Here is a 27,730-nt window from a genome sequence, read left to right on the forward strand (position 1 = left end):
CAGTATTGTGGTCAAGGCATATGCGTAGCTTGTATGGCCTGGAACTTTCATAATTAGACTTCAAGGCCATCAGAATGGCCCGGCGGGGTCCAGGCATTGCAGCACAAACCTGGTGACCAGTTCCATCACCAGAAGCTAAGTAAAGAGGAAGTAGAGATCCATGGAGATGTGCTCTGATCTCCACGTGCGTGCCATATCCTACACTTACACTTTACACACAAAATAATGAAATAAAATTTTAAACTTCAAAAAGTATTAATAAGGGCTGAAGAGATGGCTCCATGGTTCAAAGCACATGCTGCTCTTCCAGAGGACCTGAGTTTAGTTCCCAGCACTCATGTGGCAGCTAGCAACCACCTGTAACTCCAGCTCCAGGGGATCCTCTTCTGGCCTCCTTGGGTACCTGCACATATATGTGCACACATATAGTTGCACTCACATGCACATACACATAAAAGAATACAGAGGAAGTAGTTTCTAAATTTTTTAAAAAAGAATTTAATGTTTTCTTCAGAATCTTTTCCTCCAGTCAGTGATGACGGAAAAGAATTTTTGGTGTTGAGATGTTAGTGTAGAGTTGGGTGAGGGTCACAAAGCACATGTCTAGGCTTAGCTTCTGATCTTGTAAAGTAGAGGTTAAGAATTCATTTCCACATTTTGTCATTAGAATGTCATTTGAACATGTCAGTATATCATTAACAGAAATACAGCAACATAGAAAACCTACCTGTGTCTCTAGGTAGCTGTCAAGTGCAATTGAGAAAGTGGAAAGATAAATCTTGGCTGTGTGGGGGTGTTTATTCTACTAAAGAAGACAATTTAGCTGAAATCATCTACTTAAGAGAAATATTTTAGGTATTAGAATATATTTAAAATCTAGGAAACCTGAGGCAGTTGTGGTAGTATATACTTATAATCCTAGCACTCAAGAGGATGGTGAGTTGAAGGCCAGCCTGGGCTACATCATGAAAGCCCATACCCCCAAACAAAAACAAAACAAACCCTGGTTGTGGCGGCACACCCCTGTAATCCTAGCACTTGGGAGGCAGAGGCAAAAGAATCATTGCATGTTTGAGGCCAGCCTGGGCTACACAGGAAGCTTCAGGATATTGGGCCACAAGTGAGACTCTGTGTCAAACCAGTGGGAAACCTGTTGAGAGTGGATATAAAACCAACTTTTCTATTAAAAGATGCCGGGATTGATAGTGTCACTAAGATGTGGCTGCAAAGCACCTTCTCCGGCTCTGTGAGTGAGACGGTTGAGCTTTGAAGCCCAGTTCATTCAGAGGGACACAACACAGAATTTCTTTGGTCCTGCACAGCCAGCTGTCCTTCCCCACTTGACTTTGTGTTCATCTGTTTTTCATCACAGTGAGTAATCACCTGGGATTTATAGAGGTTTAACGAATGAGCCTTTTCTAGCAGCGTTTAATACATCACTCAAAGAACGAGCTTAACTGACAAGTACAGGCTAGCCCATTTCCACAGTCATTTTAAGTCCAGGTAGTGGAAACATCAAGACATCTTCCACACGGTGAGGCCAGTGCGGCCGGAGTTTGAAAGGGGAGCACATCTGTCACGTCCAGCTTGACTGTCCTGTGACTCAGTTTGCGTCCTTGGGAGTAGTTACTCCTTCTTATTAGTCATTTGGTTGTTATGCAGCCAGGGAAGGAAAAAGCTGAACATCAGGATCATCAGCAGCACACCTGAAAGACAAGACCCGAAGTCTGTAGGGAAGGTGGTAGTGACTGGGTACAACTGAACTGCTATTCTCTCCTCTCTTCAGTCCTTAAAGTGATTGTGTGCACAGTAAGACTAGGGGTGTACACCACGGCTTCAAATGACACCGAACCCAACCAAGTGTTCGAAGTGTTAACTTCCGCTTCATTGTAGACTTGGTGAGAAACCCTGGGCTTGAGTCATTTGTTCCTCTGCAAAGTGGCAGCGCTTTCTCCATGCCTCAGAGGGGCTTGGGAGGCAGGCGCTCACACAATGATGGGGGTGGTGGTGGTGGTATGGTGGTGGTGGTGGTGGTGTGGTGGTGGTGTGGTGGTGGTGGTGGGGTGGTGGTGGTGTGGTGGTGGTGGAGGTGGTGGTGTGGTGGTGGTGGAGGTGGTGGTGTGGTGGTGGTGGAGGTGGTGGTGTGGTGGTGGTGGAGGTGGTGGTGTGGTGGTGGTTTGGTGGTGGAGGTGGTGGAGGTGGTGGTGGTGGTGGTGGTGGTGGTGGTGGTGGTGGTGGTGGTGGTGGTGGTGATGGTTTGGTGGTTTAAAGTAGAGCAAACAGATTAAGGAAGAGAAAACCCTGGAGAGTAGCTGGGCCCAAGGGAGGAACACACTGACAGCTCCCCTGGAGTGTTCACCCAGAATGTCTAAGTATGTATGTTAGGCTCTTGCTCTTTCTTCATGAGCCCAACTAGTGGGTTTTACAGATGTATCACATAAAACACCTAAAACCAAGTATAGTTTAAAAAATTCACTTTTGTGCTTGCTATTTTTTGCAGTCTTGTGACTCAAATTCAGGCTTTAGATACGCTAGACAAGCTGTGACTGCTGAGTAGCACCTCCAGCCCCAAATCTTCAATCTTTTTCAGTTTTTATAAATTACTTTTATTGTATAGGTGTTCTGCCTATTTTATTTAGCTGATGACTAAATAAAAGCAAGAAATGCAGATAACATAAAAACTGATAATACATAAAGTGCATATTATTATAGTTACTTGGTGCTCTTTAAAAAATTTCTGTTTTTCTGATACTATGGAAGAAGCCTCAGGCATACTAAAAGCACTTGGTGGGCCACATCCCCATCCTGATCTAGATTATGTTAACATGAATGGGACTTAGTCATTTAGAGGCTATACTGACTACAGTGTTGTCGCACAGAATGCTCTTTGACAAATAAGAAAAGCAACCTAAATGGTTAAATGGCATTTGGTCTGGAACTCACAAATTTGGGGAAAAGAATTATTTAGCCAAAAGTAAAAGTTAGTTGATTGATTGATTTTATTATTTTAAGTAACTCTTGTGTAGGCCAGGCTGGTCTCAAACTCACGGTGTAGTTGAGGGGGACCTTGTACCTCTGATCTTCCTGCCTCCACTTCCCGGGTGCTGAGGCTACAGGCATCTACCACCATACCCAGCTTTCTGCAGTGCTGGGGATGAACACAGGGCTGGGCAAGCACTCTACCAACAGAGTGCTTTGGCTATTAAAAGAGCATATTATGGTACTAGAAATAGAACCCAAGGACTCGTACGTGCTAGATGAGTTCTCCACCACTGAGCTGTATCCTCATCCTGTTTTTTTACATTGTATTTTGGGACATTATCAATAAGTAGTCCAGGCTGGACTTAAAATTGCTTTGTAGCCCAAGCAAGGCTTTATACTTGTAATCCTCCTGCCTCAGCCTCCTGAGTAACTAGAATTTGAGGCTGCACACCAGGCCCAGCTAAAGATTATTATTTTTGGATGGAAGGAGACCCTTTACTGCCCACTCCTAGTAGGGAAGCTAAACTATATCTGCAGCCCTCTTTCAAAACACAGTATTAGGAGCTGGCGAGTTGGCTCAGTGGGTAGCGCTTGATGTATAATCATGAAGACCTGAGTTTGGAGCCCAGGCATCCACATAGAAGTTGGGTGTGGTAGCATGTGCCTTGTAAGCCCAGCACTTGGAACTAGGGACCAAGATGGATGGACACTGAGCTCAATGGCCAGCCAGTCTAGCTAAAACAAGAGAGCTCCAGGTTCAGTGAAAAACCCTGTCTTAAAAATAATCCCAGCACTCAAGAGGCAGAGCCAGGCTGTGAGGTTGAGGCCAGCATGGTCTACAGAGCGAGTTCCAGGACAGGCACCAAAACTACACAGAGAAACCCTGTCCCGTAAAACAAACAAATAAATAAAGAGGGATAGACCCCAAAACTCCCTCTGGCCTCCACACGTACACACGGGTGAGTGTACCTGCACACACACAGTTTCAAAGGACACTGCACAAAATAAAAATGCTTTTCAAGCATGTTAACGAAGTTTTTTTATTTTCTTTCTTTTTCTTTTTTCTTTTTGTCTCTTCTCTGGCTTTAGAAATTGACAATATAGCATTCTTGAGTGTTGGGTTTTTTTGTTTTGTTTTTAGTTTTTTGAGACAGGGTTTTTCTGTGTAACATCTCTGGCTGTCCTGGAACTTGCTTTGTAGACTAGGCTGGTGTGGAGGGGCCACAAAACAGCTTGACCACACCACTGCCATGACAGGCTTAGGGGCCCAGACACAGCTTCTATAACAGGCTTACTGGCAGGCAACACCCAGATCCAGGAGAAGCCATAAACTGACACCACCTAGAGATTCACCCAGGGATGGAGAAGTATCTAATATCCCAAACATTCCAACCATTAGATAAGGTGGCCAGATGTCCCTGACTCTAGCACACACCTATTTTTGTTTTACAGATACCCTTAGACAGATGTCAGCCAATCAGAGTCCTGAACCCTGGAAATCCCTTCACCCCAACCTCTGCTATGATAAAAACCCCACTCTGCCTGGGCTCTGGGCTCTCTGCTCACTGCTGCCTCGGAAAGACAGAGGGACCAAGCTCAGAGCTTGAAAATAAAGGCTCTGTGCTTTTACATGCCGGATTTGGTCTCTGTTGGTCTTTTGGGGTTCCCCTCGATCTGGGCATAACAGCTGGCCTCAAACTCACAGAGATCCGCCTGCCTCTGCCTCCCGAGTGCTGGGATTAAAGGTATGCACCACCACTCCCAGCTCATACATCACTGTATTTTAAAATATGATATTTTACAATATTTAACCTTGGGGGCTGGAGAGATGGCTTGTCAGTTAGGAGCACTGGTTGCTCTTCAGAGAAATTAATTGGTTTAAAGTCCCAGCACCACATGGCAGCTCACACCTATCCGTAACTCCAGTTCCAGGGGATCCAAGGGCACTAGGCATACAAACAGTACACCAAATGCGTGCAAAACACCATACACAACATACATTAAATTTTTAAATATCCTAACCTAAAATCCATAGAAATCTGCTTACCTAGAGAAGGAGCAAGCCAGTACACTACAAAAAACTGGTAGAAGTTCTCATCGAAGCAAGGGAAATGCAGAGAGAGCGCCAGAGCTGGGTTGAACAGCGCCCCCGTGAGGCTCCCTCCTGTGATGGCAACAGAGGGAAGAGATGGTTAAAGAGAAAACCAAGGTAAAATGAGTACAGTAGCCCAGGACCCTCCTGAGTGCACACATGCCTTTGTATTAAAAGTGGAAAGGAAAATAGACCAAAACATTACTATCTGTACTCCTCAGCAGAGTCCCTCAGTGACGCAATGGCAGGAATCAAGAAAGCAGTTCTCAAAATTAAGAAATGAAGGCCTGAGTGCTTGCTGTCTGAGTATGAAGGAAGACCTGAGTTCAAGTCCTCAGATGGGCTCATAACTGCAGCATTGTGGGTGGAGGGTGGTGAAGACAGGAGGCCCCTGGAAGCCTGGTGGCCAGCCAGCCCAGCCAAAATGGCCCACTTCAGATACAGTGTGAGACCCTGTCTCCAGGAAATAGGGGGGAAATGATGAAAGTACAGTCAACATCCTCTGGCTTCTGCACGCATATACATGGATGGACAGGCGCACACATACACACAAAGCATACGTGACAGTAGAAAGCACAAAGTCCATCAGTGGAGTCGACTCATGTCCCAGCTCTACATAGCCTAGGGTTTATGGTTCTGACCACACAGCCAACAAGGGTAGGGAGGCTGTATGACCAACACCGCTCCACAGAGCTGTGGCAGTGTGTTTGCCAGTATCCTCAGAGTGCCTCAAGACAGTGACATTTCTGCTAGTTCTTCCAAGTGGAGGCTTCTTCACTCATATGGAGTCTGACACGGATGAAGCCTTCCATCGTAGCGTGTCAACTGTCGTGATGGAACAGGGTCCAGTGGGGCTGGGAATCAGGAGCCTTTCCTAGGACTTACCTAATGAGATTCCCAGGCCAGGATCAGCGGTGTTGAGAGGAAGCCATTGAGTGATAGACTACAGTCACCAAATGGCTGAGGTTTTCTCTAGCATACCAGGCTGACAGCACAACTGCTGCTGGTGCCTCGGCAGTTATAAAGGATGTCATCGGAGGACATGAGAATCATTCTTGAACAGTCACCCTGGAATGTTAAACCAAATGAGACTTGGCTACCCTCAGCAGTCAAGAGAACTGATTGGCAGCTGCTCATTTCGGTTTCCACAGAAACAAGAAGTAAATTGAGCCCCTTTGTGTTAAAAACACTATGGGCAGAAAGATTAGGACTTCCAGCTCTTTGTAGTGTTAAGACTTAATCATACAAATGCCCTGCAGCTTTAAAGGCATTTGTCATTAGGAGTGCCCCAGCCACTGACCTCACAGCTTGACCGTTTGCTTCAGGGCGGCAGGTCGTGGCAGATGGAGACTTACGCCCAACATCATGAAAGCTCTTATGTCCTAAAACCCAAACTCAAGCTGTCCACTTCCTTGTCTCCAGCCCCCAGCACCAGTGCTCTTCAGAGGCTGTGGGAACTGCTCCTAGGACCGGGACACCCCTCAGATGTGGGTTGGCTCTGTGACCTGAATTGACCAAGTGCAGCAGAGGTCATGCTGAGTTCAGAGTGCAGAAATCGGAATCGCTGTGTTGTTTCCAACCCCACTTTTCTGCTCTCTTGGAACAATGCCCTGAACCCGTACCTAGTAGTCTAGACTGCTGGAGGATGGGAGGCCACATGGAGGGGAACCGAGGTGCCCCCCATGACAAGCAGCAGTGGCCAGGTGTGAGCAAGGGTTCTGGAGGCTTTTGATCCCGCTGCAGTCCTGCTGAAATGGAGGCAGCTGCCCGAGTGACCTCAGAGGGCTGGCCCATCTCACCCAAAACTAAGAGTACACTTGGCATCAACATGGCCTGGGTTTGCACACACGCGCACATTGTTAAGCCACTGGATGGAAAGTACAAAGACTCATGATAAATAATAAATAATTATTATTACTTTTAGAGTTTGGAGATGTTTGTTACATACCAGCAGCTGTAACTAAAACAGTAATCCACATCATTTGTGGCTTATGTGTTAACAGAAGCCCCAAACAGGGCATTTTGCTGTTTTACTATATAATTCTTGGTTGTTAGAGGCTGTCCTGTGTACTTCAGGACATTTAGTGACAATAATTCTTGGTTGTTAGAGGCTGTCCTGTGTACTTCAGGACATTTAGTGACATCTTTGGTCCCTCTCCATTAGATGCTGGTAGCCCACCCCTTCCCAACTTTGCAACTATCAAAACCTCAGGCATCACCAGATGTCCCCAGATGAGAACTTCTGTCCTAGAGTAACACTGATGGTTATGTACAAGAAGACACATACAAGGTTGTTCATTTATAGCAAAGAACTGAGGAAATCCAAATGTCCAGAAAGGTGGTTAGACAAACTTATTTGGAATAAATTCACTATTATGAAGAAATTAGAATTTCTGTGAACATACATCTCCAAGATAAACACTAAACAACATGGAAAAGAATACAGAGGATATCCTTTTATGTTTACATGAACACAATCATTAGATTTGCTTTTATAAATTAATACCTATATGTTTAATAAATAAATGAAAGCTGGAATGGAGCAAAGTTAAGGGTTTTTTCTTTCTTCCTTTCTTCCTTTCCTCCTTCCTTCTTCCTTCCTCCCTCCCTTCCTTCCTTCCTTTCTTTCTTTCTATTTTTAGATGGTCCTATAGGAAAAGGGCAGGGCACAACCTTAAAAGGCAGGTGACAGTCCTGGACTCTGGAGACAGTCCTGCTAGGTGCCATATAGTGGTTTATTCACCCTGTGGCTTTCTAGGTTCCATTTCTCAAATGATGTCATGTACAAGGAAGTTTAAGGATTAAGCAAAACTTAAAAATTCAGAGTTTAATAAAAGTAAAGCCAGGTGTGCCACGGGCCTTTGAGGCGGGCCAGGTCTTCCTGAGAAGTCAGGGATCCTGTGCTGCCTCAGGTGTGGTTCTAACCTGGAGGGAATTCCTCCTCAGGGTGCTGGTGGCTGTGTCGGGCTGCCTTCATGCTTCACTGCTGACTGAAGGAGATGTGAGCTGAAGGAGATTAGCAATCCTACAGAAATGGTCACATTGTACAGGAGATCCGTGGGAATTACAGGGCAAAAGAATAAGGCCCAAAGCAGCATTTCCTGATTTGCTAAGCATGCCAAGAAGAAGCTGCAGGTCTGAAATGCAATTCCTCACACCTGCTGAGCTAGTGGTATCCATCCTAAAGCTCAGGAAACTGAAGACACACATACCCAAGGACACAACCCAACTCAGCCTGGCCTCTTAACTACAAAATTAGACTGGTGTGGTACAAAGTTTGGGACCCTTGTTTAAACTAATTTTCTGTTTGTGTTTATTTGGTGAGGGGAATGCACCTGAGTACCTCAGCATTTATGTGGTAGTCAGAGGACAGCTTTCAAGGTGGCCCTTTCCACTGTGGGGTCCAGGGATCAAACTCGGGTCATAAGGCTTGGTGGCAAGTGTCGTTACCCACTGAGCCATCTCACCTGTCCTGAACTGAATCTGTGTTTGTAAATTGGTGATTGTATCCATTTTATTTTGTTCCTGTTTTAAATGAGGACATGTATAAAGCTCTTAGTTCCTTTTTCTTCGGACAAATAATCTCACCTACAGTCATGGCCTGAAGGATACTAGAAACCCAAAAGGAGTGAAGGGATGATGTAAAAATACTGCAGTTTCTCTAGGGAGGGCCGGGAGGGGAGGCTGGTCCAAAAGTCTGCCTGCTTTCTTGGTGAGGTGATACTATGCTGAGTCCCAGTCCTAGATTATGCGAAGCGTGCCTGAACTCTTAACTTATTGTATGTAGGGGGACACAGGCATTATGTCCTAGACAGTGTATAATTTAAAATTCTACACATGAGAAACAGTAGAACAATAAAGACAACTCACATGTTTAAAATGATATTTTTATATGCCTAATTATGCATAGGAAATGAATGCAGTTCTCCATTACCTTCATTAATTGCTCATGATTCGACAATTCCAGGCCTGGCATTGCACACCTGGAACCCCAGCTGTTCAGGTAGCAGGGGTGGGGGCCATCAAGATAGCTCCGAAGTTTAAGGGACTTGCTTGGTAACCCGAGTACAGTGAGGAACCCACGTGGTGAGGGGGTTTGACTCTCAAGTTGTGTCCTCATCCCACCCCACATACACATGCAAAATAAATAAATGTGACTTTTCTTAGAGAAAGGAGGCTGAGGTGGAAGGATCAATTAAGTTTAGAGTTTGAGAGCAGCCTGGATAACAACCTAGCAAGAAAAGACTCCATCTTGGAAAAAAAGCTAGTTCATGGCTCTGCTCACAGGAATGGCAGTGGCCTCTGCATCCAGGACAGTTCAGAGTGCTGGGTAAAGCATGTGTTTAGCATTCACCGGACCATCAGCCTAGTTTCCAGCCACAAACGTGGGGTACTAAGCGATGAAGACACAATTCTAGGAGCCTGTAGCTCTGCTGCTCAAATATCTGTTAGACATTCAACTAGTCCAAGGCAGTCCATTCTCTAGGGGACAGTTATGACTTTCATACGGAAAGTGGTAGGAATGATAAGCTTAAGTGTGGCCATTTCCAAGGTGGGTTCTCTTGGGTTACACACTCTGGACAAAAGGACCTCAAGTCTGTTCCACACCCTCCTCTTGGAGTTTCATACTACACAGGAGCAAAGCGATGTCTCTAAGACCTTAAAATTAGAAACCTGTTTAATCCAGAGTTTAAGGATTTATTGGCAACAGAATCATTTAATAATTAAAAATTTTAAATTCTCATACACACATATGTCATAAAGTATGCCATTTGCTATTCTCTGTGCCATTTGGGCATCAGTACTGTCTTTTCCCAAACCTCTTCGAGCCCCTAAAGTTTCCCAGTGCCTTCTTTTCCATCCTATTTATGATAGGATCTTGTGTAGCCTAGGCTGGCCTCAAATTCACTATGTAGCCTAGGATTCCCTGAATTTATTATCCTCTTGAGGTAACTTCCCAAGTACTGGGTTACAGACCTGAACTACCATGTCTGACCCAAAGTTTTCAACAAGTTTTTCATTACTTCAGACACAAATCCTGCACCTACTCAGTAACACATCCCCACCCATTCTTTTCTCATCCCCTGTCCCAGTCCCTGCTATTTACTTTCTTAGTCTTTGAATTTGCCTGTTTTATGTATTTCCCAGAAGTAGAGACATACAGTATTAGCCCTTTGGTGTCTGGCTTCTGCTTAACGTAAAGTTCATCTATGTGGCATACATCAGAACTTATTCTCTTTTACAGCCATGTAGTATGCGACTGTGTGTGCTTTTTTTAAGGTTTATTTATTCATGTATTTTATATATACACCAGAATAAGGAATCTGATCCCATTACAGATGGTTGTGAGCCACCCTGTGGTTGCTGGGAATTGAACTCAGGACCTCTGGAAGAACAGTCAGTGCTCTTAACCACTGAGCCATCTCTCCAGCCCTTGTGTGTGCTTTTGTAACTCGTGAAGACACTGCAGGAATTCTGATGACACTCAGCTGTGTGAGCCCAGGCTAGACTGTCTGCACCCATGAGGCACATCGTTCCTCATGAGTGTCACTTGCTTTTCTTCACGTGGGAATGATACTAATGTGCTCATCCACGGATAACTGTAAGAATTAAGATCACCCACACATCCCTTAGTAAAGTGATGTGGTCTATAGCAGGTACCAGGTGGTACTCATCTCCCTTAAATTGGCAGAAAGACAGTGGGAAAGAGTCCATATGTAACAGACTGTGAATGTATGTAGCTTTATAACTAGCTCCACCCCTGTAGTCTAGCCCTGCCCAATCCTGTAGCCTCCAGCTACAGTACAATGTGTCTGCTGCGGGAAGGGCTGAAGTGGTCATCGGAATAGGCAGGTGGAGCTGGTGGCCACTGAGTTGGACAAGGCAGGTCTGGACTCTACAACAGTGTTCCCATCAGTGATTTTGCAAGGGGATCGCCTGGGGAGAATGTTAAACTGTCCCACTGCCCAGGCTCCTTCCCAGAACAGTTAAGATTCCAATAGTTGCACCACATGGGCATAGTTTTAAAACTCCTCAAGTGATTTGAAAAGATTGTTGAGAACCTCTGATGATTAGTTTACCCCCGAGTATTCACATTTCAAGAACCCGGCAGAGTTTCAGATCCCTTCAACTGACATTCTAGAGTCCTTCTCCGCTCGCTTTTTCCTTATGAATGACTTCAGATGTCGCCTTGCTTCCCTTGGGCGAGACCAGGGCCATGTGCATTCGCAAGTGTTCTATCTTTGAACGATATTCTGAGCCCAGGAAGAGTTATATAACATACATTATTTGTGGGATCCTAACTTGGTTCCAAAAGCACAAATTACAGGAAGAACAGCAACTTCACAACAGAGGCCGGAGGAGCAATTCGAGGTGAGAAGGACCCAGGTGTCATTAATGTTTTTCTTTTTAAATTATAAAACAATCTCAATTGTTTTGTTTGCTTTTAGAGACAGGGTTTCATGTAGCCCAGGCTGGCCTCAAACCCAGTGTGTAGCAGAAGATGACCTGAATCCTCCTGCCTCTGCCTCTCCAGTACTGGGACCACAGGCATGAATCAGCTGTGCAGCTCTTTGCTGCTTTAATTGACAAATACACACTACACTGTGGCACACCACTGCTTATGCATGGCGGTGTTCCTGCTTTAGTTGAAACTCTTCCCGGGCTCTCAGAAATGCACCAGCCCCCTTCTCTTACCCCACACAGTGTGTTTGCATGTGTCTACTCAAAAACCAGTACTAGATTTAAAGAAGGGAAAATTGTGTAGTCTTTCACGTTCCCTTAGGAAGTCAAGCACACACTTGAAGTATACTTCTACTCAGTTTCAGGGAATTTTGTTTGTCACACCAGAACTGAAACCAGACCCTAATGAATGCTAGGAAGAGCTCTTTACCACTAAGCTACATTACCTAGTTCCACTTCTAATGGGTAGAAGATAGACTATTACTATAAGTTTCCTTTATTATATTCATGCCTCTAAAACATTGTATAATTCTACTATAATCCCAGTAAAGTATTTCATTATTTTAAATGGCACAGTAAAGCCAGGCGGTGGTGGCTGTGAGTTCGAGGCCAGCCTGGTCTACAAAGCAAGATCCAGGACAGGCACCAAAACTACATGGAGAAACCCTGTCTCAAAAAAAATTTAAAAAATTAAAATAAAAAAAATGACACAATAAAGCACATTTTATCATTAAACAATTTTTTGAATTCCTCCTGCAGCAGAGGTTTGTCAAGGTAAATAAGTAAATAAGACTTCTGGAGATTTTCTCTGGTTTTTGTTTTGTTTTCCTTACACAGAGTGTCAGAATTTAGTACTGTCTGGCCTTAAATTTACCATTATCCACCTGCCTCTGCCTCCCGAGTACTGGGATTAAAGGCATGTGCCACCACACCTAGCTGAGAATTGTTTTTAAAGAGCATCTTTTTTTTTTTTTTCTTCAAGACAGGATTTCTCTGTGTAGCTTTGTGCCTTTCCTGGAACTCACTTGGTAGCCTAGGCTGGCCTCGAACTCACAGAGATCCACCTGCCTCTGCCTCCCGAGTGCTGGGATTAAAGGCGTGCACCACCACCACCCGGCTAAAGAGCATCTTTAAGCACATTTTAATTTTGAAACATACCTTTCATGATAGGCTACTTAAAAATTCATGTGCAACTCAACCTAAGGAAATATGACAAGTAATTTGTGGGAAACGCAGCTACAGAATGTCTACTCCCCACTGTTAACTGCGAACAATCATGCACTTGAAGCTGGAAGGAACTTTAAGACGGGATCATTTTTCAGTAAGGGTGTCAAAAGCAATCTATACGAGCTTGGCATGGGAACCGAAACTGATAAGCTGCCTTTCTGACACGAAAACAGCCCCTTTGCAGGCGATTTAAGCCCTTGGCAGTAATCTAACAAGATCTTAGTTTCGGCACCGGAGTGTCTGCTTTCTCTGGGTGTTCAAAACAGCTCTGGATGAAGATCTGGATGTTGGCTCCAACTGCTAGGCACTGGCTGCGAGATGGTTAGGATAATAAGGGGCCTTGGGGAGAGTGTAAGTATTTCCATCCTATTGGAGTAGGGGACTCAAATGTATATCGGTTAAAGAAGTTGGAACCTCGGGTCATAGAGGCTCGGGACTGCCTAGTGTTTTGTGGGAATGACAAACCTGCATAGGCCAAGAAGGTGATGAGTGCAGCCAGCAGGTGGATGCGAAGCTTGGTTCGGACCTCCTGGAAGTGCAGTAGAGCGCTGTGGAAAATAAAGGAGCAGATGGCCTCTGTGATGATCGCTTTGGACATGTCCGTGTGGATGGGATTCTTGCAAGCTAAGCTCCTCTCATTGAAGTGGTACTTGGTCAGACTCAGGCTCCACAGGGCGCTTATGCAGTACCTGCTGCATAGGGCGCTAACCAGCTGAGCCAACAACCTCATGGCACCCGTCTCGGGGGACATAGCCCCCAGAATCATCTGCATCATCACGCCGCACGGGTTGCTAGCTGTGCCCACCAGGGTCAGGCCATGCACCAAGGAGAAGAAGTAGATCAGCGTCAGCGTCCAGGTGGGGTGCGCGGGATCCTGCTCGCTCAGCAGTTGGAGCTCATGGGTGCAGCAGCAGAGCTGGAAGGTGGCTAGAAACTCCAGGACGAAGGCGTGGGCCGTGGGCCTGTGCAGCTGCTGCCGGGCGATCACGCGGGCCAGCCCCATGAGCAGCACGACCAACAGCATCAGCCCCAGCGAGGTGCAGGTGTCCTGCACCTCGGGCCGGAGCCCCAGCAGCGCGGACATGGCTCCCTCTGGCCAGGGATAGCTGAGGGCGTCAGGGGAAGCCGAGCGCCGGGGGCTGGAGTCCGAAGTCCGCGGCCCCGCCCTCCCACGCCCCTCAGGGCGGGCCGAGCAGAGAGCCCCGGTTCCGCGCTGGAGGGCTCCTCCCCTCCCCGGCTGCGCTGTGGAGATGTGACCCTAGCCGGGGAGGGGGGGAGGCGAGGCGGCGAGGGAGCTGTCCCTGGGTACCGGCGGAGGGGGCAACGGTCAGCAGAGCCCCACGCGTACCCGCCCTCGGCCGCCTGCCCAGCCCGGACCGTGCGCGGCCCGAGACCACTGCGCAGGCGCGCGGCGGCCAAGCTCAGCGCCGCAGGAGACCCGACCCGGAGCCAAAGACCCCGCGGCGCTGCTGGCAGCGCCTGTTGCACCCGGAGCGTGGCTTGGGAACGCCACCTTGAACTTTGCGCACTCCGGAAACTGTACTCCGCGGAGCTCCAAAGGTCATCTCTGCAACCACCCGGTTTTTACTAACAGAGAGGCTGAGGTTAAGGAGCGAGGAGGTGGTCCTCGAGGAAGGCACTGAGATTCACCGGGAGTGGGCGTGAGAACCGAGGTGCGACAGGGTGCCGGAGCCTTGATTTTCTTCACCTACCCCCAAACTTTTTATGAGTGTGATGTGTGTGTGTGTGTGTGTGTGTGTGTGTGTGTGTGTGTGTATGTATATATTCATGTATATATACATGTATACATTTTACGTGTGCGATCGACTGTTAATTATATTCACACTATTATCCAGCTACCATCGCAATGTCCAGATATATACATTTATATATGTTTATATATAAATACATTTATGGAGGCACTGTTCCCCAGTTCCTGTGTGGCCCAAGAACCACCTGAAGTTATTCTCTGGTTCTCTCCCTCCACAGGTGGGTCCTAGGAATCAAATTCAGGTCCTCAGAAAGCACCTTTGTCTACTGAAGCATCTTGTAGTGGTTCTCAGGCATGAAGTCCTCCTTTGTGATCTTCATCGTGAAATAGCAAAATACTTTGAAAAAAAAATCTTTTTTTCTTATTCGCATTGGCGTCCAGTGTGGGAAGGAAACCCGGAACCCGGAGTAGAACCTTGGAGAGGTCCACTTTGCAGAGTCCTGGGTCACCCTGAGGCAGGATGGAAAGAAGGGAGTTTAAGGGGTCATGGGAAGGGTGCTAGCCTGGAGCTGAAGTCCCACATCAGCTGAGAGTTAAGAGTTCCATCACAATTAACATCTGTTGTGAAGTTAGTCTGTAGAGATATTTCAAATATGAATTTTAAGGCCAGGCAATGGTGGCACACGCCTTTAATCCTAGCACTTGGGAGGCAGAGCCAGGCAGATCTCTGTGAGTTCGAGGCCAGCCTGGTCTACAGAGTGAGCTCCAGGACAGGCACCAAAACTACACAGAGAAACCCTGTCTCTAAAAAAACTAAGAAAGAATTTTAAGATAGTCTGAAAGTTGCTTTCTGAGGCTACCTTCTTCTTTGTAGTCTTTGTGACTTTCACCATGGCATACCTCGGCCAGGGCCAGAAAGTGCCGAAGATGGTGCAGATGGTCAGTCTCATCCTCATCTTCAGATACTCGAAGGGCAGATCTCAGGTTCCAGTGTGGCTGTAAGCAAGTGACTGACTATTCAGGTAGAGTGTTGTGTTATGGGCTTTGCTGAGTACATGAACCTCATATTAGATGATGCAGATGAGATTTCACTATAAAACAAAGTCAAGGACTCAGCTGGGGTGGATCGTGCTACAAGGAAATATTACTCTGCTCCAAAGTGTTTCCAACTAGAAATGGTCCAGGACAGGAGAAATTGAGAAGGCATATGGTGTTTTTAAAGGTGTCTTCTGATGGGAACACAGTCTGAAACATTTATTCATATTGTTTTGGGGGCCCTTGTGTTATTATCATGTGACAGTAAATTCTGTGAGATTGTTTTTTGTTACCCCAAAACAGAATGTTAAAATATTGATGTACCATACTTAAGGACTAAGCAAATACATCTGTGGTGGGTGACTGAGCCATGTCCAGAAGCTCTGCCCCTAGTGAGGTAGCAGGTAACTGTTACACCTGCCTATGACCTTGTGATACCTGCCCCTGGGACGTGGCCACTGGGGGACCCTTAAGACCTGGGGTGCCCATACACACACTCTCTCTTTGCTTCCTTGTGGTTTTGGGTGCTGAGATCTTGGACCAGGCAGATCAGCGTGGCACATAGCTCAACTTTCCCGGACCCTACAATAAATCTCCTGTGGTTGTGAGTTAACCTCCAAATAAATTCCCTTGCTCATTAAATAGACTCAGTGGATTAATCCCATTATACAACCTTCCTCCTTCCCTAGCTGTAAACCTACAATTTTCTAGTTATCTCATGAGAAACTCCATCTAGTGAAAGACATATCTTAGCTCCCTTGCTTAGCCTTTGTGACCTAGGGTTTTACCTCATCAGATTGCACTCCTACTCAAGACATCTTATGAACCACTCTATAGTCATATTTTAAAATGGATGGGTGTGTGTGTTAGGAAGGAACCCTTCCTTACACACTTGGAGAATGGAATTCCAAGAGCCTCTAAAATCACCATACAGTTGTGACTGAGCCACTTAACTATAGTTCCTGAGAAGTGCAGACCCACACGTGGTCACCTGCGGTCCTCTCCCTGAGTGCCTTTCTCCTGATGTCTGAATTTAAGTCTGTGCATAAACAAAATCTCTCCTTCACAAACTCCAACTCGATTCACACCAACTCACCCTAAAATTCTTTTCTACATTGAAAAATCCTGGATTTGAGGCTGTGTGGTAGCACACACCTTAATCTTAGCCAAAGCAGGCAGAACTCTGTGAGTTCAAGGGCAACCTGGTCTTTATGGAGAAACTCTGCACTACCCCCAACCCCAAATCATTCCAGTTTCATCTAAGCAGGATCTCTGGAAAGAACCCCTCAGGCTGCTGCTGCTGCTGCTGCACCATCTCCTTCTCCTTCTTCTTCTCCTTCTCCTTCTTCTTCTTCTTCTTCTTCTCCTTCCTTCTCCTTCTCCTTCTCCTTCTCCTTCTCCTTCTCCTTCTCCTTCTCCTTCTCCTCCTCCTCCTCCTCCTCCTCCTCCTCCTCCTCCTCTTCTTCTTGTTCTTCTTCATTTTTTGAGACAGGGTTTCTCTGTGTAGCTTTGGAGCCTGTCCTGGAACTCACTCTGTAGCCCAGGCTGGCCTCGAACTCACAGAGATCCACCTGCCTCTGCCTCCCAAGTGCTGGGACTAAAGGCATATGCCACCAGCCACCATCGCCTGGCTCCTCTCAGGTTTCCATAGTCAGCAATGTGGAGCTGTATCCCCTCCCACACCCCAATGACCCCTGATTGGTTTCAGAAATCATGAAAACTCCTTAGCACAGAGCAAGAAATATTTAGTGAGTGGTAGCTTGAAACTGAAACTTCCTGTTTTAACAGCCCGAGTCCAAGAGTCCGTGCCAACACTACACTCCCAACAACTTAGCCACTTGGGCGGCCCACAGTGAGTGAGGACTGGAAGGGAACTCGTGAGTCTCCTCAGCCCCTGCACCTAGCAATGTTCCGAGCTGATGCAAGGCTGCCCTGCTTGGCTTCCTTAGGAGGGACCACATTGCTAAGCACTATCCTGCCTCAATCTTGTCCCATGTGGCTCTATCACCCACAAGCCCACAGTTCATAGAGCTGAGAGGGGAAGGGGGGAGAGAGGGAGAAGGTGAGCTTCTCTATAGTTCAATTTTATTTCCCAGTCTCAACTTGCCCTTTTATAACCTAATGAAAATTCCTAGACTGTAGTTCACACCTGTTACCCCACCATGCAGGTGGCTGAGGCCGGAGGATTGCCTCAAATTTGCAGAAAAATTCCCTTTTAATGCTAAGATTCTGTGATGCCAATAGGAAGAAAAAAAGTTATTTCATAAAATACAAATTATGTAGAGAAATGAAGCCCTTTCCTCTTTCCTGTGTCTAGGTCCGAGCAAAATAATTTAGGGTAAGTGAAAACCATTTCTTAGCCACTGCTGTTGTGAGAGATTGCTTTAAAACCACTCCTGTGAGTGTAAGTCCCCTTGAGGATTAGTTATGTGAATGTACCCATTTCCTGCTGTGCTGATAAGTCACTTTTGCTAGTAAAAGCCATATAGAAAATCTGTCTTTTGGACTTTGGTAAGGATTTAAAAATCATTATCATATACATTGTCATTAAATAGACTTTGGACATTGTTTCAATTAAGAAATCAGAGCCAGTCGGGCAGTGTTGGTGCATGCCTTTAGTCCTAGCACTCAGGAGGCAGAGCCAGGTGTCTCTGTGAGTTCGAGGTCTGCCTGGTCTACACAGTGAGATCCAGGACAGGCACCAAAACTACATGGAGAAACCCTGTCTCAAAAAACCAAAAAGAAAAAAGAAAAGAAAGAAAGAAGAGCCAAATAAAGTTCAAAGATTAAGCTGCGTCCTGCTCTGAGTTATTCCATATTGTATAAAACAGTGGCTTTCAGGCTGTGCTTTGCCCTGGGTGATGGCATTTCACAAACTCCATTTGGGTACATTTTGAGTGCAAATTCAGAGGTAAATGGCTCTGTATCTCATGTACACAGACCTGTCCAGCCCCATGAGGCACAGACTGATAATTTTCTTTAAAATATTTACTTTTATTTTATGTATATGAATGTTTGCCTGCATGTATGTACATCACATGCATGTGGAGGCCAAATAAGGCATCAGATCCCCTAGAACTGGAGTTACGGATGGTTGTGAACCTCTATGTGGGTGCTGGGAATTAAACCCATGTCCTCAACAAGAACAGGAAGTACGCTTGACCACTGAGCCATCTCTCTGGCCCCTAATCATTTATTATTTTCCTAATTTCTTTTTTGAGACAGGATCTCTCTATTATGTGACTCTGGCTGTCTTGGAACTGTGACGTAGACCAGGCTGGCCTCCACCTCACAGATCCACCTGCCTTTGCCTCCTGAGTGCTGGGATCATGGGCATGCACCAGCACTGCCCGGCCTAATCACTTATTCTTAAAAGATGTCAGCTCTAAAAAAGTAAAGTGGGAACATATTAGCACATGGGCATATTAAAACCATAGCAGAGAGCTGGCTCTCAGCTGGCTCAGTAGGCTCCCACTGCCTGTACCTCCAGCTCTAGGGCTCACACACCCTCTTCTGCCTTCTGTGGGTTCCTGCACACACAGCATATATTCACACAGATACACACACAATATGCATAAGTAAAAATAAGTTTTTAAAGCCCTATCAGAAAAACCAGACTGTAGAACTTATCAAACATACCAGTCTGACAGAAGATAGAACACCGTGAACTCTATGAAAAGGAGGGCATCTAACGTTGCTATGGCAACGGTCCCATCAACCTATCATCTGACTGCATGGTGTGTGTGTTCAGGGACTGGTAGGCACAGAACTTCTTACTGTCCCAAACTTTACCCCGGCTTGGTACCCTCTGCTTGAGGCAGCCCCCTCGTACTGCTGTCTGTCCACCTCTCCATCTGTTCATCTGTCTGGACCTAGTCCTATACCTGGCCTTCATGGTTCTGCCTCTGGGCAGCTCAGCTTGGTTGTTTGGTTGCTCTCCATCTGGCTCTGGCAGTATCTTATCTACCAATGGCTGTCTGTGTCAGCTCTCTACCTCCACTTCCAATAATGCCTTGTTGAACTCTGGTGAACTGGGGCTCTTTTAAGCCCTTTGTAACAATTTTGTAACCTACATGTATGGATAGATATAGATACAATCACTGTGATGTTTAATGTGTGATTTGAGAGTCAATAATAGTAATTAATATTGAGTCTAACAGGCGTGGTGGTATACAACTATAATCCCAGCACTTGAAGCAGGGGTATCAACACTTGAAGGTCATCTTTGGCTACATGAGACTCTGTTCCAAAAATAACTAAATAAGGCTGGGCGGTGGTGGCGCACGCTTTTAATCCCAGCACTTGGGAGGCAGAGCCAGGTGCATCACTGTGAGTTCGAGGCCAGCCTGGTCTACAGAGTGAGATCCAGGACAGGCATCAAAACTATACAGAGAAACCCTGTCTCTAAAAACAAACAAACACCACCAACAACAAACCACCACCAACAATCCCCCAAAACAAACAAACAACCCCCCCCCCAAACCAAAAATAACTAAATAAATGGAATAAAAGAATTTGCCGGGCGGTGGTGACGCATGCCTGTAATCCCAGCACTCGGGAGGCAGAGCCAAGTGGATCTCTGTGAGTTCGAGGTCAGCCTGGTCTACAGAGCTAGTCCAGAATAGGCTCCAAAGCTACAGAGAAACCCTGTCTCGGAAAAACCAAAAAGAAAAAAGAAAAAGAAAAAAGAAAAAGAAAAAAAAGAATTTGTGTTTGCCAGCTATCAAGGGAAATCTAGACTGCTTGGCCAATTTTAGCCAACAAAACCAACAAGAGACTTGTGCATTTCCCATTAGTTAATAAATCCTGGTATTGTAGGAAGGCTCAGCTGTATTTGTCTTTATCTCTGGTATAGCAGCATGCTTAAGACATAAACCTTTATCTAGTACAGTGGTTCTCAACCTTCCTGATGCTGCGACTCTTTAAGACAGTTCCTCATGCTGTGGTGACCCCCAACCGTAAAATTATTTTTGTTGCTCCTTCATAACTGTAATTTTGCTGTTATGAATCATAATGTAAATATCTGTGTTTTCTGATGGTCATAGGTGACCCCTGTGAAAAGGCAGTTCGACCCCAAAGGGTCATGTCCCACAGGTTGGGAAACACTGCTTTAGTTAATTACTTGATACTGACTATTTTACGTCAGCTAAATCAATCTTCCTGATTTCAGAGTCAAGAGCGCACTAACCCCCTGCCCCCCCAGAGTGATGCTAAGACCTCTTAGCTTTAGTGAAACAATGAAGGCCACCCTGGCTGTTTTATAATCTACAAGGGAGACCAGAAAGTTAGAGTCCCGAAGAGGCCAAGCTTGGCGTCACACATCTGCAATCCTAGCACTCAAGAGGCAGAAGCAGAGGAGAGCCCTGCAAGTTCAAGGCCAGCCAAGGCGCTGTATTGAGATCCTGTCTCAAAAAACAAACAAACAAACAAAATTTGTAAAAATATGGTAATAATGAAAAAATGAGGGTTTCTGGGGGACAGGGAAAGACACTACAAAGACTTCAGGGAAGAAGGACTCTTGTATGTTGTTCTCTAAGCTGACTGCTGTCGCGGCTGGGGAGTGACGGGTTTGTGTGTTGGTGCTGTTTTAGTTGTAGGCACTGAAACAGAAATTTGTAGAAGCCAGGGGCAGACTCCGGGTGTGTGAGGGAGCTCCCAGACCGAGGGAGCAGCCAGCGAAGGGTTGGTAGGCAGAGAGGAAGGAGCAAGGGAAAGTGAGGGGCATGAGGTCAGAGAGCTGGTCCTAGCGGACCACCAGGGAGCACATGGAAGGGTCAGGAATGGGGCGTGAGCAGAACCTGGGGGAACTGACACACAGTGCCAAGCCCTGGCCCTTGGAAAGCCCAGCAAAACCCAGAGGGAGGTGTTCACATCAGTGCGGACGGCACAGGAGCCAAGGAAGGGGGCGCTTGTTACATGTATTGCCTGCTAATGATTTTCCAGAATGCACGTCTGTCTTTACCATTGCAGCAATGCTAAGAGGCTGGGGGTCCAGCTCAGTGGTAAAGCTCCTGGATGTGACCCACAACATTTCAAAAAGAAAGACAGACAAAACCACTGCACAATACCATGAGATAAAGTAGTGTCCCCATTAAAACAAAACAAAGAAACCTCAGCGACCATAAGACGGCTCCATGGGTAAAGGGTTTGCATCAAAACTGGTAAACTGGTGACCCCTGGTGATCCCTGTAATCCATGTAGACAGTGAAAGGAGAGAAATGACTCCAGAAAGTTGTTCTTTAACACACACACACACACACACACACACACACACACACACACACACTTTAAATAAAATCACCATTAGTAAACACAAGGAAAGGCGGCATTAGAGTTGTGTCTTGATCTCTTGTCTTTCTCACGCTGCTGACTTATGTTTGGAAAAACCAAATGATGCTGAGGGTAGAAAGGCAGCAGAAACCAGGCTGAACTTCATCATGTCAGCCTTGCTAAGTCGGACTGTGTGGGACATGTTCTACCACAAGGGGGCAGCACTTTCTGCTCATTCCTTCAGTGGCCACACCGATTTTGTTTTGTTTTTCAGTATAAACATACTCAATGAACTGAGTGCGGTGATATAAAGCTGTAGCCCTAGCATTCAGGAGGCAGAGGCCAAAGGAATGCCACCAGGTCAGCCTGGTCTACATAACGAATTCCAGGCCAACCTGGGACACATAATAAGACCTTGTTTCAAAAGCCCAAACAGGCCAGATAGATGCAGATAGATGGCTCAACAGTTAAGAGCATTTGCTACTCTTGCAGAAGACCAGAGTATGGGTTCCTAGCACCCACACTGGGCATCTCACATCGCTGTAACTCCAGCTGCAGGGAATCCAATACCCTCTTCTGGAATCTGACTGCCCCTGCACTTACATGCACTCAGACAGAAAGACAGACATCTGAGCACACAAACACACACATGAATAAATCTTTTTTAAAAGCTAAAACAAACAAACAAAAAATAATAAAATGTATCAGTGATAGTCCACATTTGGAAACTAAATTTTAATTAGAAATACTTGGTCTGAGATGGACTCAAATGCTCTAAGTTCACAGGAATATTTCACACACTTGTAAGCTTAGGATCTTGACATTTGACACCAAGCAAGCAGGACAAAACAGAACAAAAATGTCATGTGAGATTGACATAAAATGGAACACAGTGATTGACTTTCCATTTGGGGTGTCACAGAGGACTTGAGCATCAGGAGCTCTCATACTTAGAGACCTGGCAAAGGAAAAAATACCTTATGTCTTCTATAAAACCCCTCCCCCCAGGCCAGTGAGATGTTTCGTGGGGAAAGGTGCTTGCCTCGAATCCTGGCCACCTGAATGTGATCCCCTGCACCCTTGTAAAGGTGAGAGGAGAGAGCATACTCAGTTTGCTGTTCTCTGCACACACACCATGGGGTGCACAAGTGTGCATGCACACATAGACACACTTTTAGCTTAATGCCCTAGGTTAATTGGGAATGTTACACACCACATTCAGAGCTCCTGGTGAAGGGCCTGACACTTATCAGTCAACAATTGGCTACTACATCTCTAATAATTACTCATATAATTAGTTGATTGTTTTTCTTCTATCCTTTGAGAACCTTTAGAGAGTATTCCATCTCCTGGTTCTCAATCTTGGATGTACTTTGGAATCACGTGGGGGAGCTTCAAAAAGTCTGGCACCTTTGGCCCCAGTCCCAGAGGCTCTGATTTAGTGGTACAGGGTGTTATATAATAATTAGTTTTTTGTTGGTTTGGTTTTTCAGTGCTGGGAATTGAACCTATGGCCTCATGTGTGCTAGGCACCTGCTCTCCCACTGAGCTATATCCCCTCCCTTCATTGGAGTTTTTAAAACTCCCTAGACAGCTCTACTATGCTTGCAGGGTAGATGAATATTTCTCTAGAGTCTAGACCGACATGCTCACTATACCTTCCTGAGGCTCAGAGGTGGAAGTGGATCGTCTGGTGAATGAGATTAAGAACTCAAGCCAAAGATGGCTAACTCAGAGCCTTGGGCTCTCTTAGCACACATAGCAGCCCCTGGCTCACAGCTGTGCCCCCATGCCAGGTCCATCCTTTGTCTAACTCATGGCAGTACAAGCTGCAACTTTAGTGCTTATTATGTGCCAAACACTGAGTAAACCACAGAACACATTCCTTCCAATCGTACAACAATTTCATGGGAGGCAAGGCCCCCATTGAGGAAGGACAAAAGAGGAAGTAAGAGGCAGAAGCCCCTGTTCAGAGAATCCAGGAGACTAGCTGAGTTCCAGCCAGAGAAGCCAGTACCGTGTTAGATGAAGGCTGTTGGACTCTAAATCCCAGGCTCTGCGTTCACTGCCACCCACCTTCTCCATTTACAGACTCATGTCTCCATCCAAAACCAGCTGTAGGGAGAAAGTTCATAACTCAGGGATAGAGGAGGTGCCAGCATTCACTGGACCTTGGGTTCAATTCTAACACACACACACACAGAGACACACACAATGCCACTGGGGAGATAGCTCAGCAGTCAAGAGCACTGGCTGCTCTTACAGAAGATCTGGGTTCGATTCCCAGCAACCACATGGCCGCTCACAGTCTGTAACTCCAGTGTTAAGAGATCAGATGCCCTCTTCTGGTCTCTGTGGGCACCATACACACAGAGACGTACATGTATGCACTACCCCCACCCCCCCACAATAATGAAACAATAGTTTCAGGCCTTCCAGAATCTCTTTAATGACTGATTTCAGGGCCTCTAAGCACAGGGAGGTCGTTCTGTCCTGTGTGCGACTTGATCTCTTTTCCACGGCCGACAGGTGGCTTTTTCTAACTGCATTTCTTTCTGTCAGTTGGAGTTGTGACAAGAGTGATGGAATTGTACTGACAAGACACTAATGTTCAGTGTGTTGTAAGGCTCCAGCCTCAGGATGGCCCCGAGGAGGGGAACTCGGCAGTCCAGGACGCGTTGAAAAGTGAACTGAAGTTCTGCGCTTGCTTTCGCGGGAGCAGTCCCTCTTCCCCAAGTTAGCCGCTAGGTGTCAGTCGATCCCCTGGTTCCGAGTGAGAGGCACCTAGCGGCAGTAGGAATTTTCCTCCTCTGCAGCACCAAGCCAAGCTTTTCCCTCAGAGGAACATTCTGTGCAGCCGCAGGCCGGTGGTCAGGATCCTGCTGTGTTTGGGGCCTTCTTCCGTTTGCACGTCTTTACTGAGAACACTGCTCTTGATTTTATGTGACATTCCCATCTTGCGTCTTCCTCTGGGTCTTCGAGTCTAGGAATTTAGTGCGCCTGGACCTACACAGGGCTGTCACAGCTTTGAGGGATGTTGCTGGTGCGCGGGGAGCTGGGCTGCTCTGGGAGCTGGGCTGCTCTGGGCTCTCCAGCCCACCGGGTCTTTCCTCTGGATCTAAACATTGTGCACCCTTGGGGATCAAGACAAAGAGGAAGCTCGCCACACTACACCCCTGCCAATCTCTGTCTCAGACCTAAAGGATTGGGTGGGCGGGTTCCTACAGAGCCCAAACCCTGGAGACTGGACTGGCTATGTGTACATTGTTGGGAGAAACTTTCTTTTTTCCAAGGCTGTAAAGTGTGGACACTTTGTTAAGCAACATCTACTTCCTCTAATTAAAAAAATAAAAGGAGGTGAATGTGGTGGTGCCTTTAACCCCAACCCTGGGAAAGTGAGTTCAAGGACAGTCTGGTCTGTTATAGCAGACTTCAGGACAGCCAGAGAGTTACATTGTGAGATCCTGTCTCAAAATAACCAACCAACTAAATAAATGAACAAATAAATATATAGGGCTGGAGAGATGGCTCAGAGGAGGACCTGGGCTCCCAGCACCCAAAGGTTGCTCACAACCATCTGTAATCACAGTTCCAGAGAAGATGGTCCGGTTCTGACCTCCTCAGGCACCAGACACTCACGTGGTGCACAGACGTGCCTGCAGACAAGAACACTCATACACATAAAATAAAAGGATAACCCTTCAAGGACATTAAAAGGGACTGGAAAAGCGAGTTTTCTTTTCAGCGGTGTGGCCACTGCTCATGGTTCCTAACCCCACCCATGCCCATGCAACCACGCTAACTAAACACAGTGTGCCACAAAACCCGAAACAGAACAAAACAAAGACTCAAAAGTAGGAGAGGGACCTGGGGAGACAAAAGAGGCAAAATGAGGGGTTTGAGAAAGTACTTTATGTATGACATTGTCAAAGAATAAAAAGATAAATTTTAAAGAGACTAAAAACTAATAAAAACCAACTAAAAATAAATAGAGAGGGATTACTGGTATCCGTCCTGCTCCTTATTTTATTCTTTTTAAAAAGATGTGTGGAAGACAGCAGGGTAGTGGTGGTGCCCGCCACTAGTTCCAGCACTCTGGAGGCAGAGACAGGCAGATCTCTGTGAGTTCGAGGCCAGCCTGGTCTACAAAGCAAGTTTCAATATAGCCAGTGTCTCTCCCTCCAGGGATCTGGAGACAGACACTAAGTCATCCACGCATAGTCAGTCTATGGATGTGTGATCTTTGGGTCTCCGCTCCGCAGTCAGAAAGTCAGTGGGGTCGTTAATAAGTGGAAGGTGCATTTAGTCACAGGTCTGTCCACTTTCACACGGTGACTATAGCCACATGAAGGAACTAGCATTCAATGGATATAATCTTCCTCTTTGACAAGGGGCCATTTGCCTGCTTTAGCTGCCTGATACAATTTACATCTTATGAACATCCGTGAGATAGTCTACAGACCTCTGCATTTTACAGATGAGGAAGCTGGGTATTAGCATTTATATAGCTTTACCAAGGACTCATCATTACTAAATGTTAAAGCTGGAGTCTGGATACAGAACTCCCTAACCACAAAACCATCACAGCTACAGACTTCTCATGTGGCTCCCAGCTCCCAAACAACCGAAGGAACACCGTGGTCCCCTCCTGTCTCATACATTTTGCCTAAAAATTTCTTTTCAAGTATTCTAACCAAATCTCTCATTTTCTTGTCTCTTTTATCAAAGCATGACCTCAAGAGCTCAGGATGACTTTGAACTCATGACCCTCCTGGCCTCACCTCTGAAGTGCGAGGATCACAGATGTGTATAATCACACCTGGTTTTATGCAGCGCTTGGATTGAACTCAGGGCCCCCAGCATGCTAGTCAAGGATTCTGTCAGATGAGCCTCATCCTAGCCTGGTTTGTTGCTGTTTTGTATTTTATAGAGTGATTTGCTTGTTGTTTTATTCAGAAGTCAGACTTCTCAATAGCGTTCCATTATAAACTTGGACACATGGAAGAATACATAAAACCCAATTGTAGTAATTTGGATATTTGTTAGTATTTTTTCTTTCTGGAATTAGTTCTCTGATTATACTTATTTATATTGATCAATTGCTGTGATTAGATCACAAAGAAATTTTTCAAGAAAATAAAATTACCTCATCTTGAAGCCTGCTTAATTATTTCTATTCTAATTCATACCATATATACTTACACTTTCAACTGTAAATTCTTAACATAAGATATTATATTTTTTACTTTTTTATCTCAGTTTTTTATTTTGCTTTGAGACATTCTCACTATATAACCCTGGCTGTCTTGGAGCTCTCTCTGTAGACCACATTGACCTTGAACTCATAGAGATCTTCCTGCTTCTGCCTCCCAAGTGCTGGGATTAAAGGAGGCAGGATCCACCTCACCCCCCCCCCAATTTTCATGTTTTAAAAATTGTGTTTATTTTATTGTATGTGCATGAGTGCTTTGCCTGCTGGTGTGTCTCCGCTACACATGTACCTGGTTCCTGCAGAGAGTAGAGGGCGTCAGATGCCCTCAAACTGAAGTAATGCATGGTTGTGAGCCACTGTGTGGGTGCTGGAGACTGAACGTGGATCCTCCGCAAGAGCAACATGTGATTTTAACTGTGAGTCTTCTCTCCAGCCTCCATTTTTATTTTTTCACTCAGTACTATTGAAGAACATGTGTGTCCATCACATGTCTATCTATTCATCTGTAATGGCCTGTAGGTTGGCTTCTAGCTCGGCTCTTATGACGGTTCCACAGTGAACAGAGGATTTCTAATGTCTCTTCAAGATCCTGACTTCGGTTCCTTTGGATTACTACACAGAAGTGGGATTACTAAACAATACACTGTTCTATTTTTAACCTTTTGAAGAACCTGCCTGCTGTTTTTCATAGCAGGAGAAACATTTTGCGTTTCTGCCAACAGGATTCAAAGGTCTCTCT

General features: G+C 45.9%; 1 protein-coding gene and 1 pseudogene across 1 annotated transcript; one reads left to right on the forward strand and one right to left on the reverse strand.

The window, feature by feature from the left end:
* Positions 1–1,408: 1,408 nt before the first annotated feature.
* Aqp11 (aquaporin 11) lies at positions 1,409–14,177 on the reverse strand. The gene is made up of 3 exons (XM_036190868.1): positions 13,229–14,177; positions 5,030–5,146; positions 1,409–1,706 (listed from the first exon to the last, which is right to left on the reverse strand). Exons 1-3 carry the CDS (start codon positions 13,845–13,847, stop codon positions 1,627–1,629), a joined length of 816 nt encoding a protein of 271 aa, XP_036046761.1. The 5' UTR covers positions 13,848–14,177; the 3' UTR covers positions 1,409–1,626.
* Positions 14,178–15,365: 1,188 nt separating this feature from the next.
* LOC118579332 lies at positions 15,366–15,821 on the forward strand (annotated as a pseudogene).
* The last annotated feature ends 11,909 nt before the right edge of the window (positions 15,822–27,730 follow it).

The sequence above is a fragment of the Onychomys torridus genome, chromosome 1 (genome assembly GCF_903995425.1).
Source record: "Onychomys torridus chromosome 1, mOncTor1.1, whole genome shotgun sequence".
NCBI classification, from domain to species: Eukaryota; Metazoa; Chordata; class Mammalia; order Rodentia; family Cricetidae; genus Onychomys; species Onychomys torridus.

Bases quoted from the DNA above. Each gene is read 5' to 3' on its own strand.
- Aqp11 (XM_036190868.1), bottom strand. From the start codon at position 13,847: ATGTCCGCGCTGCTGGGGCTCCGGCCCGAGGTGCAGGACACCTGCACC. The intron at 5,147-13,228 runs GTTTGTCATTCC...TTGCCATCACAG, and splicing joins CACCTTCTTGGCCTATGCAG to GAGGGAGCCTCACGGGGGCG. The intron at 1,707-5,029 runs GTAAGCAGATTT...CTTGTCTTTCAG, and splicing joins CTGGCTTGCTCCTTCTCTAG to GTGTGCTGCTGATGATCCTG.